Genomic DNA, 19,828 nt, shown 5'->3' with positions numbered 1-19,828 from the left:
TTCAAGTACTTCAGTACCATGGCAACAAGAGCTTCAATGCTTGAGAAAATTGGGGACAGAATTAGCGTACTTCCCTAGGAGGAGTCTTCTGAGAGTTTTGAAGTGGTTTGCAAATCTGAGGTGGTCATGGGTGCCTGTCAGAGAGAATTTCTCTGCCTGGACCTGACCCTGCCAATTACTAGCGAACAACCAGAGCACTTGGCAGTGCTCCATTCCATTTAGCAGATTCCCAGATCTTTGTGGGGTGCATACCATTGGAGGCCCTACTAAATTCAGTTGCCACATCTGTGAAAACATTTGCTGACCTACAGCAAAATCATGCTTAACTCCAGACAAGGTCTAAGATGGTTTTCAAAATTAAAATGTGAAGTTCCAGTCAAGCAGCAGAGTTGAAAGTGCAGCTTGATGAGAGGGCATCTCTCTGTACGCAGACCATGGTAACAGTCATTGGCCACTCATCTTCATTCCAGAACCAGCTACATAAATGTTTTTGATAATGAAACATACAATTTATTGCTTGCTCTGGAGAGGGATTAGACATTGTAAGCAGTAAGGTGGGCAAAGACATGTTGACAGCTTGGAGAAGGGATTAAGTTGCATCATAATCAAAATTTGCTAAACCTGGGAGAATCTCCTCATCTGCTCTTGCTGGGATTATGAAAGGCATGGCCCCTTGAGTAAGGACTAAAATACTGGTTTTGGTGCTGGACTGTTGTAACATGAAGATGTTTGGAGACCCTCAGTTGCTTTATATTAAGGAGTTGCTCAAGTGTAGCCCTCCCCTAGACACGGGTGCCATTCCTGTCTCAAAGGCAGTAGTGGTTTGACAGTACTGTGACTGTGGTACATAAATTGCTTTAACATTGTACATTATAAAAAACTGTGGCAGTAGTTTCTCCCATTTCATTTTCTAAAAAGACATCATCTTCTTTCTTGTCTTAACAGCACTTGAAAAGAAAGTGCAGAGGAGGTGTTTCCCTCTACTGGCTCATCTTCACCGTACCTCTCCCATTCGGCTTCCTCCTCCTTACAATCCCCAAGTGAAGATGAGTGACCTGCTGCAAATATGACATCTCTGACAAGTGTCATTGCCTCCCACCAGTCTGAGTGGGTGTCCTTCACCGATGAGCTGCTCCTCCCTGTTAACCCACGAGGTAAGCTTTGTGATTTTCTTTGAAACTTGAGACTTTCTTTGCTTGATTTAGACCAACTACTGTCATATATCTAACATTAGAGAGCTTGCCTTTTACATGGAAGCAGTTTGTGCAGAGATTGAATTATCTCCTGTTACCCCTATGGAATAGGAGAATTTGGGTCAAAAAGGCAAATTACCCTCCTCATGTGATGTAATGTAGATCTACTACAGGTTTCGGAGCTTTCCTTCAAAATGGAAGACAGTATCCAACCAACCATGGAGGAAATCTCACCTGTTATAATCAAGTGCAAGACTTCCCAGTGTTAATGAAAAACTGCATTAGGTGGAGGAAAATTTCCTACATTTAATGGCAAATTTTAGATGTTTCAATAAAAAGCAATGAAATAATGGTCAATCCTGTAAATCTTTCTATGTTGTCTCTATTTTAGGTAGCACTGGGGATCCTCCAGTGAAATGTTTTCATTCCTCAGACACATCCTCAGGAGAGTACCACAATGCAAATGGAGAATTTCAAGACCTTTTCCGCACAGCACTGGAAGAGGCACCTGACCAACCCAAGGTGGATTCTGCTGTGCTTGGTAACCATGTGTGTCCAAGCACTGATCTGTCATCATCCATCAGTGCTTGGGTTCAGTTTGAAGAGGCATCGTGGACCAGTGCTTCATCAACCCACCCCCAAACAGGTGAGGCAAAAGCAATGAAAAGGTCTGCTCCAGTAAGATAACAAAGTACAATGAGAGCATACAAGATATTTTTTTCTTGTTCTTTGGCTTCTCAAAGTTGTACTTTGAGTAGTTTGTACAGTACTGTTTGTACTGTACTGTTTGTACTATTTTAACCCAATTAATGTTATCAGAGTTTCAAAAAGGGCTCGCACTATTCTTCTGGATTGAACAAGAAATATTTTCTTTTTGTAAAGAAAATGAAAGCCTTCTGTGATTCGCTCTACCTGTGTCTTGACTAGGTCTTGGAGATTGCCAAAATGCATTCATGGGGAAAGAGCATAGAAGTGTTTTCAGTAGTGACATTTCTTATATAGAGGTATGAACAGCCATCAAAAAAGTCTGAGCCATATTTGCCTCTGTAATCTGGAGCTGAAAGAATGGTGATCACCTCTTGATCATAGTCTTTACCTGCTCATAGTTCCCATATTTTTTTTGCCAGAAGCTTATTGATACCAATAACTGTTGTGCTAGTGCTCATTGGTACTTTCTGCTGTCTTTTGATGCTATGATTTAGCAGCTGCAGAATTCCAAAGACAACAGAAGTTTACCTTAATTCCAGCACTGTGTACACTTTTCTTCAGATGTAGCAGTTCTTTCTGACATACTTTAAACATGCATGCACATCCTCTGGCTTGCCTCATCAGCTTACGCTAACTGATGTGGCTATAAGAGCTTCTTGCTTTTCTGCATGAACAGACTTCTGTCCTTCCTTGCAGGAGGTTGTGGAGTAATTGCCCAAGAAAATAATAGTTTACTTTTTCATGTTTACAGTGAGATTATCTCTTATTAATTCCACTTTATGATTGCTAATTATTAAAACAGTTTAAAGAGTTATAGCTTTCCTCTGCTCACTGAGTCCTTCAGATATTCCTTGTAACATGAATAATACTTCTGTCAGAAAACTTGGATTGTCAGCTTTAGATTGGGTTTTGGGTAAACCCCATCTGGTTTTCCATCTGCTCTTTTGATAGGTCCTACAGACTAGTCCTTTTGAGACAGTGGTTAGACCTTTGTACAGAAGTAGGAGAATCTTCAGGCTACAAGATATTTCTCTGATTTTCTTATGTTGATATTTATTTGTTGGTTCTTAGTTGTAAATACTTGTTGATCCTTGTGATGTGGAGAGAAGGAAGAGCACCCATGAAGTGTAAGTATGTAAAACTGAGGTGCTCTACCTCTCTCTCTAGTTTCATGGCTATGTGATCCTTATGCTTACTCATACAGCCACATACTTTTTTAAATGGGGCTGTTGGTTGCTCTGACTTGGTATTTCCTTCCTAATGTTGTTATATCCTTGTTAACTGAAAAACTCATAAATGCACCTTCTTAAACGAAAAATAAAAATCTTTGCTCAACCTTAATAAAGCTAATCGTAAGAAAGAGACTTCCATAAAATGAATTTTATGGTATATTACTTGATGTCCTACGCGTAGAGGGATGTGGCCCAATGTTAAGTTATGTGCTTAGCAAAAGCACTGCCTCTTGGTGTGTGTTTTCAGTCACAGGGGATACTAGTCTGTAGGCAGAGGTCTAGGATATCGAGATGAGGAGAGTATAATAGACTTTCCAAAAGCATTGCAGTTTTGAAGACACTCATTTGTGCCCCTGTAGAGGCTTGTCCTGTGTGATCCATGTCACTGAGGGAGGATAGTTACACGCTAACTTTGGCATCTGACTGAGATTAATGGAGGAGGGTTGTTCCCCTAGCAGTCAGACCAGGATGTACTCCATGTAATTCTTGCATGGGAAGCTTTTATTCTATGAACTATATAGGAATCCTGAGGAGGTGTTTCCTAAGGATATTTTAAAATGCTTGCTTATGAGCTGGTCCCACTCTTATTCTGGACCGCGTATGATAAATGGCCAGACCAGTGCAGCTGACAGCCTCTAAAGGGAAGAAGAAATGACAGCTCTTTGTTTCTGGCCCTTTGCTTTGAGGGACATTTGACAACAAGAGGTAGGGTAAACTTCAGCCTAGTTATTCTCCATTATTGTGCAGATCACGATTGTTTCTGTGGGCGGCAGCAAAGCTGGAGACGTTGTGTATGCTGACACACTCCGTGGAAAGCCCGTGGTGACAGTAATTATTCATTTCCAGTAGCAAACGTTCTGCATAAGAACAATAGCCAATACCCAGACTGGGGCGGTGGCAGGGGGGGAAGAGTATAAAGGCCGAGTACAAACAGAAGGATTGGTGTGAGAAGGATGGACACATTTGAAATCTGCTTCCTGTGCAGGCAGCTGTGAAGAGCAACGTCCTGGAGGCTCAGCACCTCCGGTCGCGTTCCTGTCAGGGCTCCAGCGCTGTTGGGAAATCGTCTGTCTGTCTGTCCCTGCTTGAGCAGCTGCTCAGCTGACTAGATAATTACCCAGGCTGATGGCCAGGCTGCCTGGAAACACATTTTGAAAAGGGCTTGGAAAGTGGGATTTCCAGAGTGCCGTGAGAGCAAAGAGGATGGGTCCTAGGAGAGAGAGATGCTGTCTTACTCTGACATTAGGGCTACAGTATTTTGGTGCAGGTTTCCCCAAAACCAAATATTTGTCCCAAACTGCTCAGAGTCTAAAAAAATAGCAAGACAATAAAGACAGCTAGAATGTAGTGGTTGTCCTATAGGAAATAAATTTGAAAGAAAACCAAGGCTAATGCTGAACCCTTGTTGTTTTGGGAAAAGTGAAGACATTACTGGGGGAGCAGAGATCAGGGGGATTGATGGCAAGAAACAGGGCTGAACAAACAGGCAAAGAATATGGAAGATGAGAAGAAAGGTCAAAATCTGAGGTACAGAAATGAAAAGCGCCCATAGTAAGCCTCACAGTGAGAACTATCTTTATTTAGGATGTTCTTGTAAACCCTTCCTTCTACCAGGTTCAGGCAGAGTAAATGCTAAGCAAAATGTTTGTTTCAAAATATTTCTGCATTTGGGCTTTATGTATAGTTAACTGACAGCTGCCAAATCATGTGGATTTCTCCTTGAGCAGCAAAAATTCTTGGGTGAGGCTACAGAATTATTTAGTCACAGAAATGATGTATTGTGGTGACCTCTTCTCTGTTTTCCTTTTGCTGTGAAAAGAAGAAATTTGATTTTTGTTATGGTTATTATCAGCCTAGTCAAACTGTTGCTCCCAAAGTGAAAAATGAGATTTTTAGGCTGACCGAAATGCTCCTATCATGAACACTACACAATCTGTAAATGATCACAGCCAGCGGGTGACAAAACATTTGCATTTGTTACACAATGGGCCTCTGGCTCACAGTCTCATATTCTGTCAGTGTTAGCTGCACTCTTCAATTCAATGAGGTATTCAGCAGAGCACCAAAATTAGACTAAGGCAAGATCTGTTACATCATCCATCCTACACACACAGCCAGTCTCACTTCTTCCCAAGAGCTTTGTCTGGTTTTAAATGGCTCAAATAACTTGGACTCCTACCATGCCTCTTGAGAGGCTATCCAACAGCATATCTGAGCTTAACTACTTTGTGCTGTTCTCTCTGAAAGTGGGCAATATTTGCAACACAAGATCCGCAGCCAGAAACTACACCTGTCACTAGAAACTGTGATGCTATCCTAAAATCAGAAAAATTTGAAGTCCTATGTAATAAGAAAGGAAATTACACCAACATGGTTTATTGTAATACAGTGTAGGGATCAAGGAACAGGTCCTCAAAACACTAAAGAGGAATTAATGCTTCAAGGTAAATCTGCATATTAAAAACCAATCCATTGTTTTAAGAACAAAGATGTCAAGAAAAGTAAAATGCATGTTGAAGGAAACATTTTTTGGTCTGGGAAACAATGAGTTGATTTTCAGTATCCAACACATGCTACAGAATTTGCATTTTAGGGATAGTTCTGGCACTGGTCTTTCAACACAAACAGACTTCTGAGAAATTCCTGCAACAGAAAGGCTCTGACTCTCCAACTATTGGCATTAGAGACTGAATTCAAAATTTTTACAAAAAAGCCCTGCCTCATGTAGGAATTTGGCTGCAGTACTTCCAGGAATCTGAAAAGCAGCAGCAGAAGCATCTGGAGAAAGATCTTAAACATGTGTAGATGTTTACTTTTGCTTGTCTTGCTTTTTGAGATTGCTAAATAGCCTTTTGGCTCAGCATAGGGGAAAATACACTTTTGCTAGTTTCAAGGGTTAGTTTTGGGGAACCTAGAACAGTCACAGGTAGAAGTTGACTGTAGTAAGAATTTAAAGAACACCTGTTGCAGAAAAAGCTGTCGGTGGTTTTGATTTCCCAAAGTACAAGACTCTTTTTAGAAAAAAACCAAACTATTCTATTTGTTCAAGATGGCCCAATTTACCTGGAATAAAATTAGTTTGCCCTTAAATAGAAGTATTTGGCAACACTAGTCCAGTCAGTCACCATATTAGATAAAAATTGGTTTTGGAAAGCACAAAACTAGTTGGCAGTATATAAGTTGTTATATCTTACATGGTTCTAAATTAGCCTGTTTTTCATATTGCTGTGACTGACTTAAAACAAAAAAATACTGCAAATCTAAGATCTTTTTTTAATAGAATAATTCCACAGTTTCTAGGATATAAAGCACACTTTAAAATAAACTTGGCTCTTGTTAGTGATCCACATACAGAGCTCAGTTTTTCAGCTTGTCCTCTACATCCAAATAAGGTGCTGTCTGTCAAAGCAATTTCAGGTGAAATTTTAAGGATGGCTTTTTCCTCATGCCATGTTTAACAAAAGGACTGAGAGCGGGACTGACATTATAATCACACATTCATCATCCTTTCTCTACAGGCATCAAGCACAGCAGTGCACAGTTCCTGGAGGGAGGAGGGGTGGGCTTTGGTTGTCTGTCTAACACAACAGCTGTCAACCTGTGCAATAAGGAGACAGATCTGACTTTCAGCTCCTCATCCTTAGGGATGACTCTACTCAGAAGCCTCTCAGTATGTAGGCTCACAGCTGTACACATGTAAAAATACCAGTGCCTGCTTACCTGAAGCCGTCAGTGCAGAGATACAAAATAAATTCACACTTCTCAAGAGGCAAGGCAGAGAGCACTGTTAGGATATTCCGTCTGCGCGCACAACAAGGTTTCCATAATGAGGCAGTGCCCCATCACATCACTTGGATGGAGAGAGATAAATCTTCTTTAACGTTAATTTTTCTTTTTTTTCCAAAATTCTGTCAACCTAGTAAGGGTTGTTTATTTATTACACGCTGAGAAGAGAATCTCTGTGTCAGCAGTTGTTCAGTAACTGCAAGATTTGGGGTGCATGAGGATCTCTGTTGGTGTAACAGCTAAATATAGAGGTACTAACTTAGAAAATAGCTATTATGCTGATATTAAATTAGAACTAGTCTCTACCTGTACAGTTTTCCATAGTTCAGGAAGACTCTTTAACCATAACTTTCTTTTTATTAGTATTATTTCCTCACTAGAGTCATCCATTGTTCCTACCATTCAAGTGATGTTGTGGGCAAAGAGTATGCAATAGAAAGAGTACACAATACAGACTCACAGCAGTGGATGTGTATGACTGTGTTCTGAACTTGAGGGGGTGGTTAGGCAGGACTTAACTGTTTGACATGCAAGTCTGGCAAATGAGTAGAACAGGATTTTTGGTCTACACTGAGCAGAAATGTTATGTAGTGTATTCTGATTGGGGCTCTCCATTCCGCATGTTCAAAAACAAAAGCTGTTCGTAGTGCACATCAATAGGTCAATTTCTGGTTGTTTTTATGCTACCCCTACATGTGGAACGTTCCTGAGTTGATGACTGCATTTGAGTGGGTGTCACAAATAGGGAATGCTTAATTAAGTATAATAAAACCACTTTAAAAAAATCTGTGGTACTGTAAAAACTCCTCTGTGTTTCTCAACAGACATATTCAGGTCTTGTCAGCAGTGTGAGAAACATGAAATTTTGTTCTGAAAAGTCACAGCTTCTCCAATACTTGAGCAACAGGAAAGCATATGGCTACCAGCAGTATGGGATCTAAGGCAAGATAGCTGAGTACTGCTGGAGGTTAACAGTGCCTGGCACTGGTTAAGTTGCTCTGTGTTTGTTATGAAATAATTGTGTTGCTGTGGATGTTGGAATTTATATTTACAGAGCCTCAGTACACTGATCTAGCATGTCTTTGGAATAGTTGTGATCTTTGGGTAGATTGCCCTATATGTCTCTAACCAATACCTGTTTTCTGCAATCAGTGTCTGCATCAAAAGCACCCAGCTGGACTTCCCCTTCTTCCAACTCTTCTGAGAGGCAAGCCCGTGCCTCAGAGAGCAGCTGGACAACCAACTCAGAGGACACCAGCAGCCCAAGCATTGCCCCCTCCTACACAGACCTGCAGTCACTTAATACCGAGGACTTGACCAGTGGTAGAACATCTGCAGCAGATTCAGCTGGTAAGAGGGAAGCCTTCAAGCTTCCATCTCGATCCTTTTGATGCTACTCAAACTCACTGTTCAGAACTGAGCCATTCAGGGAATGGATCCAAAGCAGAACAAACTCAAGGATTAGGCAGACTAACATTTTGTTCTACTCCAATTCCAAAAAAATCACACTTGGATTTTACACATGCCTGACATGTGCAGGCTCCTGAAGTTAGAGCCAAATGCGACTATGTACCTGTTGATAGACTTGGTTTTCACGTGCCACATCAGCTTAAGCTGATCTGGGAACTAGTATGTTGTGGGAGAAGCTGGATGCCTTTCCTGAATTTCCATGCAGAAATTTTCTTAACATTGTATTGAGCTGAGGCAGGCCCAGCTTTGCATGGCCCTCTCTGTTTCAGTGAGTGCCAAGACACAGATCCAGTTTGCTGGATGCGTTCTTCGCATTGTGCTTTGCGCTGTTACTGAACAGTAATGCAGAGAGAGTGTAAGACATGACATAGGATGGTTCACTAGCAGAGTTTAACCATTTAAGGATCTTATATCTGACCTTGTAGGGCTCTATTCAGATACAATCCTGATTGTGGAAAGGTATGCTACATGGCATTGTAGCTCTTTGCTCCTCAGTTGTACTCTGGGTAATCTCTGAAGCAGGAGAAATAAAGCAGAGTGGTGCCAGTCATGCCATGGAGAATGGAAACTCCTGAATGACAAAGCTGACTTTCACAGTGCATAAAAAAAGCTGACATGTCAGGACACAAAAAGTCAATACACAGCTCCAGGAGGAAGCACCTGCAGTATGTTGGAAGCTGTTCAACCCAAGCTGAGGAAGGTCAGTAGCTAGCCAGTTTGGTGATGAAAATTGATTCCCTAGTGTCTTGATAGCTCAGACCTGGGAGATATTTAATGTGTTTTCTCTCAGGTGGTGAATGTAAAAATATGTTGGAAATAAGATCTGTTTTGTGAGAATGGGCTTCCTAAGCCTTGCTGAAGTCAAATGTCCCTTCCATAAGAAATATATACATGTAACACCTGCAAAGAGTATTATTTGGTGGTTCAGTGAAGCTGGGTTAGACTTCTGGGCAAGTTTATAAACAGCAACATGGTAGGTGCTGGCTCAGTACTTTAGACAAAGGATTTGTGGAGAAGTAGTAGTTACTTTGGATAAGTAGAGCTATTTCTTTTTTTCAAACAATGAAGTTACCACAAATCTGTGTGACCATTTTTATTTTAGAACACTGCTTCTCTGTACCTCTGCGTTTGGAAACCACTTTTTGGTAGAAAGGTAGAATAGGCAAGACATAGTATGTGCTGGATATTTCTGTTTTGTTGATTTGTTGTAGGCTGCTGTCACTGGGGCTGTCTCCATCTGAGCGAAGGAAATGAGGGATGCCCAGTCCATATGTAACTTTGCATCATATAGGAAAGTCAAAGACAAAAGGGCTGCTGTATATGCCTGGCACACATATGGGACTTTATGTCCTATATATGGCCCAAAGTGAAGTTGATACTTCAGTAAAAGCTTTGTGTGCAACCTTCTTACTAGTTCTTTCTCAGTCAGTCACAAACTGACATATTTATTAGCAAGATGAGTACAAAAACACATTCCAGTCACCTTAAAAATTTTTGAAGTAAAAAAGTAGGTAAGATAAAGCAAGGCTGTGCTATTAGTTAAAACATAAGATACCTAAAACATAAGATACACTTCCAGTACCTTAGAGGTACTGGTACTTGAAGTATGAAATAGTACATTGAGTCTTCCTATCACCAGGTGTGGAGTTTGCAAAAGGGCAGCATGAACAAAGTGCATGTTTGTCCTGTTCCTGGCATGCCTCACAGCCCACTCGCTGAGCTGGCTGCTGGCATGAGGAAGGTTTGTGGAAGTGGGGAAGTTGAGGACCCAGTGGCCATGGAATTGTTGTACAGTTCTTGCTGCTTTTCTGTTCAGTCCACCATCATCCCACCATCACAGTGGACAAAAAATGTGTGATCAATTTCTTCTCTCCTTCCTCTCTGCCCCTCTCCAGAAATTCAGTTCTTTAAACCTGACTTGATTCAAGCATTTGATTTGCATTTCTCCCCTCAGAAGACTGGCCGCCTCAGGCTCTAGTGAAGTTTGAAGGCTCCATCAAGGCAATGAAATGGCATGTATTTTTGCCATGAAGGCAAAGAGAGGAATCCTCGTGCTCTGTGTGATGATGAAGTCACCTTGACTGTTAGCCAGGATGTTGATTCCAAGGTCAAGCTTGCTGAAGGGAAAAAAATATCAGACTAATTTCACTGCTGAAAAACCCTATGAAAATAAGTAATCAATGTTTGATCTACTTCGTGATGGTGAAGAATCAGGTCTATAAAATAGTCTGGGTTTAATACTGTTTCAAGTGGGAAAAACTTAGTGTTGAGAAAAGCATGAAAAATTCCACTCTGTGGTCAGATGCTAAGTGAAATAACTGTTTTAGCCATGGTGAATTTTTATTGCCTGAACAGGATGAAAGGATACTCTGTTCCATAATTTCACCATTTGTCTTGAATTTATCCTGCATGCAAAATGCTTAAACACCAACTGCCTGTGATAGTTCAGGGCACAGGGTTTTGTGTGGGAGCAGATGAAAGCCTGAGGTAGGTCTGACTGCAGGCCTACACAGAGACAAGTCCCAGCCATAAGAATGTGCATCTTGGTGTCTAAGCAGGTAAAATTGTTTGGGAATTAACTTTTTCACAACTGACACAAGATTTGAGTGTAAAACTTATGGGCCTGAGCTTTATGTAATGCATGTGTTTATGCACGATATGGCTTAGGAAGATATCTGAGAATATCTGAAAAAGATGAGAGAGACTTAAATGATCCCAACCTGAAAGTCTACCCTTGCTACAGGGGACTGCAGAAAACCTCCCGACTGATGGAGTTGGGATAAGCAGAGTGATATCATGTAAAGGCAGCAATGTTCACAGTGGTGAAGGTAAATGTTGCATGAGCAGAACTGAAAAAGATTTGCTTTTCTATCAAAGTGCAGCTGAGAGATGCTGCACTTCATTGCCTATGCTTGTTTGAACTCTGGCACCAAGAAGCCTTTTATATTGCCCTCATCTTTGTCAGCATGAGGGGCTCTTTAGCCTGCAGCAGCTAGCCAATAAATGTGGGTCAGGTGATAGCAGACTGTCCATTTAACGTGGGCATGTTTACATGGTTGCAACAGCAAGCACTTTGCAACAGCCGGGGTTTCAGTGTGTGTGAAGCTGTGTTTGGTGCTGGTGAAGTGGCCCCTTGCCTCAGAGTTCTTACCATGCCTCGCCGTGTCGCTCAGCTTGGATCAATGAGCATGAAAAGAAGTGGGAACTTTTGGCCTTTGTGCTGTGCTCTGCAAGATAAGTAACACAGGACATCTCTGTTACTGATACAATACAAGTATTTGTTCCTTCTGTAGCAGATGCCTGTCTCAGCTTTCAGAAAAGGCCAAATATCTGCGAGTCAGAGGAGCAAGGGAGAGGCCTTCTTGTAACTGTGGTTATAGATCTGGAAGCACCGAGATCTGTTCTGAGGTTGTGCCCAAATACCCTAACAACTTGATTTATATTTCTGCATTTCACCATTCTTCTTTAAAATAATTTTATTAATATAAATTGAAATTAAATTGTATACAAAATATAAATACTTATATATGGTCAGTATGTATATAATAAAGAAGATAATATCTATATTTACATCGATTATAAACTATATTCTATTACAAATTTAATAGAATATATAATAGAATCTATCTGTATTATATAATAAAGTCATATAATAAAGTATGTGTATGTCTGTGTGTAGGCATAAGTTTCCTCATAGCAGTTTTAGGTGCATCATTGCTAGTTGTGTTGTTTCTGTTGTGGTTCATATCTTAGCAAAGCTGCAGCTAAGCCACATTTGATGTTAACAGTTCAATTTGCTGACCAGTTGTTCTCTTTGGCACTCTCCTGAATCTCTGGGACTACTGGGATACTGAGGAAATTGCTATGTTATTATTTTCTGAGAACATCTGCATGTTTGGAGATAGAAAGTTGTGTATGTGACCCCTAACTTCTCAAAATCCAGACAGTTAATAAATAGCACAAGAAATTAATTCTGAGAATGTTGTTATTTTCAAAGTAAAACACATGGTTTAAGGGGGTTCTGGTGCTTCTGTTTCAAAACCTGGAAATGGCAATTCTGACAAGCTCAGCTCCAGCTATCTCTTGAAGGTAATAGAGGGCAAGTAGTAACTTTTCAAACCTTTTCCTAATGCTTTTCTGCAGTAGTTTTCTTACATGCATTTCTTCTGTAACTGCAGCCAGCTAGATACTGAATCCTGATATGATGATGGCAAGAATGGTGTTCTGTGAGTTTCAAACAAGCAGCTTTGAACAGATTATATAGCCATGCAATGTGGTTGCACTGAATGTCAGAAACAGGCTACAAGCTCTGAAGTTATTCCATGTTAATTACCAGGGAAAGGGGGAAAATTACATATGCTGATGATTACCACCTTGCATCCAGAACTGCACTTCAGTTATGCTGTGTAACTACTAACCAGCTTGTGTTGGTGTCCCAGTTCCAGACTCATGAAAAACTTGCACATGAGAGCCTGCCAAAGCCAGCTGGAGAGGCTGCAGAGAGGAACATCCAACCCTTGCTTCAAGGAGGAGGGGACTCCAGAGTACCATGAACAAATAGCACCTAAAATATACTCTTAAACAACTCCAACCTGTAAGAGCTAAATTCAGCACCAGAGGCAGGGGTTTTTTTATTCTTCATGTCCAATACCAACTAGCAATTCAGGAGTTTCATATCGTAGTTGTCATCCCATATTTTTCTGAAGCATTTTTAGCTTCTTTAAGATTAATACAGGGCAGATCTGGGAAGCTAGGTCTAGATAATTCATAGCAGTAGAAGTGCTGTGATCCCAAAGTAGACCTGTGTACTGGGAATTAGCTACTCTTCAAAGCTTCCTGGCCACAGTATCCCAATGACCTCTGCAGTAGTGTTCAGTCCTCATCCCTGTTCTTCAGTGGGGAAGCCTGCAGCTTGGTTGTGCAAGCTGGACCTAGGTGAAATAGAAATGGCTTTTGCCATATAGACTGACAGTCATGCTCTGATGAAGACTGCAGTTAAAAGCAGTGGACCAGAGTTACTGTCTCAGTCCCTCCTTATGGCAGGAAGGAAGGCACAGAAAATCTGCCAGGAGAAAGAGGGAAGTGTTAGAATGGGGAAAGAACAGGTACAACAATAAACAAAGGTTTCTTTCTATCAATTCAGTAGAGAGAATTACAAAATAATCTTGGTGTGCAGTCATCTGAGTCATAGACTTTAAGGTCAGAAAGGAAGACTGTGCTATCATTATTATTGTCCAGTCGGGCCTCCTGCATGTCTCAGGCCAAAGAACCTCACCCAGTCATTTCTGCACCAAACCCCTAAATTCAGTTTGAAATATACAGCACAATGCAGGCTGTGCAGAGAATGCATTGAGAGCGGCCCTGAGGAAAAGGATGTGGGGGTGTTGGTGGATGAGAAGCTCAACATGAACTGGCAATATGGAAGAAACTTTACTGTGGGGGTGGTGAGGCACTGGAAGAGATTGCCCAGAGAAGCTGTGGATGCCCCATCCCTGGAACTGTTCAGGGCCAGGCTGGGTGGGGCTTGGAGCAACCTGGTCTAGTGGAAGGTGTCCCTGCTCATGGCAGGGGGGTTGAAACAAGATGATCTTTAAGGTCGTTTCCAACCCAAGCCATTCTATAATACTACCATATCCTGAGAAAATACTTGCATAATATCGTCCTGATTAGCATCAACTGCAGCAAAGTTAGCCCCTGTTCAGCCATTTCCATCCCTTTAAAACTTCATTTTTAGAAAGGATTCTCCTAGTGATAACACTTAAAGCAAATTTGAGATGTCACTGAGCTCAGCTCTGCCAGCTCTTGTGGGGCTAAATGTAGTCTGCTAACTTCAAAAGGTTCAATATCTGCCTCAACTATGCCCCAGAAAATAACAATGATTACTTATCTGCTCTGTTACCTTGCCTCCCAAAGGAGTGGTTGATGCTGCTGTAGGACTATCAGATTCTTGCTTTTTCTTCAGGAACAATGCGAAATATCAGGGTGTAGGAGGACAGGATTTAACATTGCTCTTAGAGTAAAAAAGGAGTTAGAAGAAAGCTCAGAAGTGTCTGCTCCTACTAATGCCTGCTAGGCTGAGTCTTATGCTGCTTACCCCTGTGAATTAATTAGTCCTTCCTTGCTCCTCCACATTCTAAGAAAACCAAATCTAAGACAAGGAGGAGGCAAAGTATGAGAGGAGAAGGTGACAGCATGAAAGAACTGAGCCTCATTTTCATTATTGCTTGGAAATGTTTTAATTAAAAAGTTTTTATCTAAATAGATATATACTAAAAAATGTAATAAAATTTGCTGTTTAATTGAGTGTTTTCTTGTCTGCATGCTAGCATAGAATCAGTTCTGATCTTGTGTATGTCATTGGCCCTGTGCTGCAAACAGCTAAAGGAGCATCTCCTAGTTCAGGTGCTGAGTTTTGTTCTCATGGCTATTCGGAAGTGCACGGTACAGTAACTGTGGACTTGTAGCAGGGTTATCTTTATTATTGAAGAGCTAAGTGCTGAGCCTACATGGTAATCTTGATGGATTCCACTCTTTTCACACCTATTCACTAATGTTTTTATGTAGTCAGATCAGCTAAAAAGAAAGCAGGGAGAGTCCAGGGCCAGTCACAGGACTGACCTTCTGATCTCCCTTTATATAGGCAATATCCCGAGAAAATAGATGTGAGGAGATGCTTTGTAGTTTGTCTTAGGCCCATGAGGCAGACTAGGTGGTACAAAGCCCTTTATTTCTGTTTGTAAGGCTGTGATTCCTCAGCCAGAGTGTTTATGTTGGCCCCAGTTGCTCTCTAATGCAGAAACCCACATGCTGATGTGATAAGCCCGAGGAGTTCAGTAGGAGATTTTGCAGCTGGACAGGACATTTCAGTGTAAAGCTTAATTGGAGATGGAATGCTTAATTGGAGATGGAATGCTTAAGTGCAACAGCTATCTGTGATGGCTGTGTCGACAGAGGAACAGCTTGGTTTGTTTGGAGCAATTCTGCAGGATGCTAAGTGGCTTCCAAGCTTAAAGCTGCTGGGAGAGAAGAACACCAAGATATCTCCCCACATCCAGCTCTTTCAAAGTGGAAAACATCAGTGTCAGTCTTCAGCGACATTCCCTCCCTTGCCTGCTGCATTCAGTTCCTGGCAGCATGCTGCTGTACTGCTGACAGGAGGCAGGAATGGCACTGTAGCCATAGAGTAGCTCTGGAGAAGCACTGTCCCAGCTCCGTGCTGCTCAGCAGCACAACCAGTGCCCCACAGCACTGGCTGCACCCCAAGGAACACAATTCCACAGCTCCCAAACCACAGCGGGATTCACCGCAGGGAGGAGTCACCCACCTGAGAACTGGCATTTCCCACCCTCGATTCTACATGGCAGAGAAGCAAGCAAGGCTTCAGCACTAGTACCAATTAACATGAGCTGTAAATCATTGCATGTGCTCTTGATTAGAGATCCCAGTTCTGTGTGGAATTTCCTGTCTGATTATGAAGGGGCTGAATGGAACTGGCAGAGTGAAACAGCCAGTGAAAAAGCTGGCAGCAGCAGAGAGCAAGTAAGAATGAGAAATTTTGCAATACCCAAATGCATGGATTTGCTTGTTTCTCTGTTGCTGTGATATCATCTGAACCATAAGAAAGGCTCAGGGGATCACTGGACTACGCAGCACAGGAATTGGAAAAGTGATGATGAATGCCTGTAGGGGATCAGTTATAGAGTAATCTCCTCAAAGAACAGTGTGGGATAAAATGGGAAGCAGATTTGTCAAAAACATGAATAGTGGATAGAATCATTTAACCAAAACCTTCAGCTTCTATGCTGACAACTTATTTTCTCGTGCTCACTTAGAAACGTGTGATAAATGTCCATTTTTATCAGGACTGATGCCTTTTTTCTTTTATTCAGCCCCAGTGTTAGGGAAAAAATGTAACACTTTCTGTCCATTCAAGGCAGAAATGAGCAAAGCTGGATGCCAGTACTCTAGGGAGATTGCTGATTTATGTCTTTACTTCAATATCTCTGGTTTTTACCTCATCTAGCCTTGATCAAACCATACAATACTGGAGCACAGATTATGACATGAATCTTACTTAATAACCATGCTCATCTGTTATTAGAAGCAATTTGGTCTTAAGTGTCCTTATGTTTGAGAGATGAGACCAAAATCCTCTGCCTATATAAACTGGTATTTGCATTATGACTGTGCATATTGCATGAGAGGAAGAGGAGACTTCATGCTATTTCTTCATTCTGATCTTGGTTAGCAAGAATGAGAATTGCAGTTCTGGGTTTTGTCACATGGATGCCAGTCCAATTGACTTGTCAGTACCCTTGTGGTACTGCAGTATATTTCATGGAGACTAATTTGAATTTATCACTTAGGACTCAATTTTTTAAAACTATTAAGAGTGCTCAGTACTTTTTGTGAAGAAGTCCAGATCTGGGTTTTGCACCTAAAACTGTTTTCAAGATTCTCATGTCCCAGCTATTCCTTTTACAGCTGAACAAAATTTCCAAACAGCTTCAGCTCAGTGTGCTCCTCTCCAAATCTAGCCATTTAATTTAGTGTCTAAAAGGAGATTAGAGATCCTGCCAGCATATGTCCTGTAGCTCCGTGTTCTCAAGCCCATTACAGGCTTTCAACAGTTTATTGAAGCTGCTGTATTTTCACATGTAGACATTTCAGAGAGCTTTAAACATGATTCACTTAAGATCATAGGAATGGAATCTATTTCCCAGGACCCTGATGTAAATGTATTCATGACCATTTCCTACCCGTGTGTTCCTGTGCCAATATTGTCTTTCAAATAGCTTTTTGCCCTCTCCAGTGTAAGCACTTTAATATATTTATACAGGGTAATTATCTCTCTGTGTTCATTTGCTAAACTGAATGAGACAAGCTCTTTAGTATTCTGGTTCTCCATTCTCCTCCTCATCCTAGAAAGCTTTTCTCAGCTCACATTGCTGTTTGAATAAATATTTTGGGTATGTGGTGATCAAAACTGTGCAAGACTGAGGTCTCACCACAGCCTGATACCAAGATACTAGTTTTCCCATCTTCAAGAACTGTTGCCTTGATACATCCCAGGATCTTACTTCCTTTTGTGCCAGTGCATCAGGCAAGTACCCTTGCACTATATTCAAATTGATTGTTATATCCTAGATCACTTTCTCTCATATGTAATTAATTAGTTCCTTCCTTATAACAAATGTATTGTCCTTAAATGTCTGATTGTGAAATTTATATTGCTTCCTACATTTCCTCTTATTTCTGATACTCCAGCACTCAAGATGAATCCCTCCTTTCAGTATGACATTCAGATTTTCTTTTATATACCCAGATCCTCCTAATTGTCTGTATTCAGCAAATAACATTAGACTGTTCATTTCTGTGCCATGATCATTATTTAAAAATATAGATAAACATAGTGTTAATCATGTAAACTTAATCAAGAAATTTTACTTGTAGCTCCTCTAACCTAATATTTCACTTAAAACTCAATGGCTGTCTTCCTTTTAGCTTGGTTTTTAGTGCCATCTTAATATTGGTATCAGTCTCCATTTTAACTCCTTCCCAGGTGGCACCACATTAAATGGTTTTTCTAATACATTTTTATCTAGAAAATTTGTTGTTGATTAAACCTCATAGGTTTGGCTGGAACAAACTACCTCTTTTAAAGTTAGATTTCATCCTCTGTATTATCTGATGCTTTTCAATTTTTCCTTCCAAAATCTTGCATACCACTACAGTCAGACTTCAGCCTTGTACTTTCCAGAACAATTTTTACCCCTTAAAGATATGGTTACTATATATGCTCTTCTCCATTTGTACAGTGCCATTCTCATCTGAATCGATTCCTTTCAAATCCTTGGGATGCCAGTAACTACAGATGTCAGTTCTTTCAGAGTTTAGGGAGGGACCTTATCAGCCCTCCTCATCTGAGCACAGTAACCTCTCCAATATGTTTACTTACCTCATTAATGGTAATTTACATTTCCACTCCCTCCTTTTGGTTATCTAGCCTGGCTCCTGGGACCTTATCACTTTGCTCTGCATCACTATTCTTATTAAAGAGCCAGGACAAAATATTCATTAGCTTTGGCACAATGTCTACATGTGTTAATGCTTAATTATCACCATATCCCCACTTCCTTGTTCTTTATACGTGCATATATTGGTTTGGTTTTGCTCCAGTATGTACCATTACCACTGAAGATTATTTCTGAGAAAGGTAGGGCCCGTTGAGACTCAGCTTTCCAGGTCAACTGGTCCTGTGTTGGCTTCATTTACCTTTTATCTTAAATAAGAGTTTTAGTTGTAGGGCAGAACAGTGAGACTGGTAAAATAAGTAATATCTGTAACAAACAAAAATACTTCTCATTTTGGTGTCTTAAATGTTGGACCAGGGATGAAGTTAAAGCTGCTTTGAAAAATCAAAGATTAGGGCAAGGTCCTTTTGTGTTGGATTCATGTTCTGATTAGTTGCGTGCATGATAACTAATTTGTGGCAGTGAAGGGAAGAAATAACTCTTCAGCACTTATATTAGTGCAGTGGCACAACCATATTTCCACAACCTGAATGCTCTGGTCACATGAGGAATGTGTGGAGAGGAGCTGGGCAGGGGCATCCAATGGTGGGAAGCAGGGCTCCATGGGGATGAGGGGCGTGATGTGCCAGGGAGCTGTGGGTGTGGTCAGTAGTCCCTTTTCACTCTTCCTCCACTGCTCTTCCCTTTCTTACTGCCTTTTGCTTCACCACGCCCAAGAACACAGGACCTGTCTCCACAGCCTCCCATGCTTGGCTCCTCATAGCGGAGGGTGGGAGCAGGAGAGGAGCTGGGACCAAGGTCTGTTTCTGCTGCAGGGAAGAAGCAAGACTATGAAGTCAAGGAGAAGAGCAGGAGGCGGAGGCTCTCTGGTCCTGGTGCTGTTTAGGGTGTGGGAACTGCTGTTTGCAGGAGAACCTCACGCACCCTTGGCAGGACAGGGCCGAGGACCAGAGGGCTGCAGCAGGTAAGAATCAGTTGCTGGAGGCAGAGCAACCAATCTCTATCCCTGGCACAGGGCAACTAGGAATCTGCCACAGCTGGCAGTCTAGTACCACTGGGTACCTTTTTCATCTTGCTTTTAGCTGCCTTTATATATGTAGACACAAACATGCATACTGGCACTCAGAACAGGCATCTTTAAAACTCTGGGTTTTGGCAACGTGAAGGGAATAAATGACTCTTCACAACAACACTGACATGGTCAGAGGGAGCAGGGTAGCTGTGACTCTGTGTTCAGACTGATCTGGTGGATCTGTGAGTCTTTTAAAAAGCTGGGGTATATGCCATACTGGCATTAAGTGCAGCCATCTGACACTAGTTAAAATAATCTGTGCAACTCTGTACAGAAAGAATATGTACCTAGCTCAGGCAGCTGCCAAGCTTTAGGCCAATTTCCATATGCAGA

General features: G+C 41.3%; 1 protein-coding gene across 3 annotated transcripts in view; it reads left to right on the top strand.

Moving 5' to 3' along the window:
* Nucleotides 1-19,828, top strand: part of STON2 (stonin 2) — a 74,429-nt gene that overhangs the window by 15,127 nt on the left and 39,474 nt on the right. For 2 of the 3 annotated variants that reach the window (XM_017728951.1, XM_008629690.2), the window contains 3 exons: nucleotides 946-1,154; nucleotides 1,585-1,839; nucleotides 8,072-8,269. In XM_017728951.1, coding sequence (XP_017584440.1) covers nucleotides 1,067-1,154; nucleotides 1,585-1,839; nucleotides 8,072-8,269 — 541 coding nt within the window. In that variant the 5' untranslated portion in view covers nucleotides 946-1,066. Of the gene's footprint in view, nucleotides 1-945; nucleotides 1,155-1,584; nucleotides 1,840-2,979; nucleotides 3,029-8,071; nucleotides 8,270-19,828 lie in introns of those variants that run through there. The other variant, XM_017728952.1, reaches the window with a different exon arrangement.

This window comes from Corvus brachyrhynchos, unplaced genomic scaffold, assembly GCF_000691975.1.
Source record: "Corvus brachyrhynchos isolate BGI_N302 unplaced genomic scaffold, ASM69197v1 scaffold1, whole genome shotgun sequence".
Lineage (NCBI taxonomy): Eukaryota > Metazoa > Chordata > Aves > Passeriformes > Corvidae > Corvus > Corvus brachyrhynchos.
This window is presented reverse-complemented; position numbering and strand designations above follow the sequence as displayed.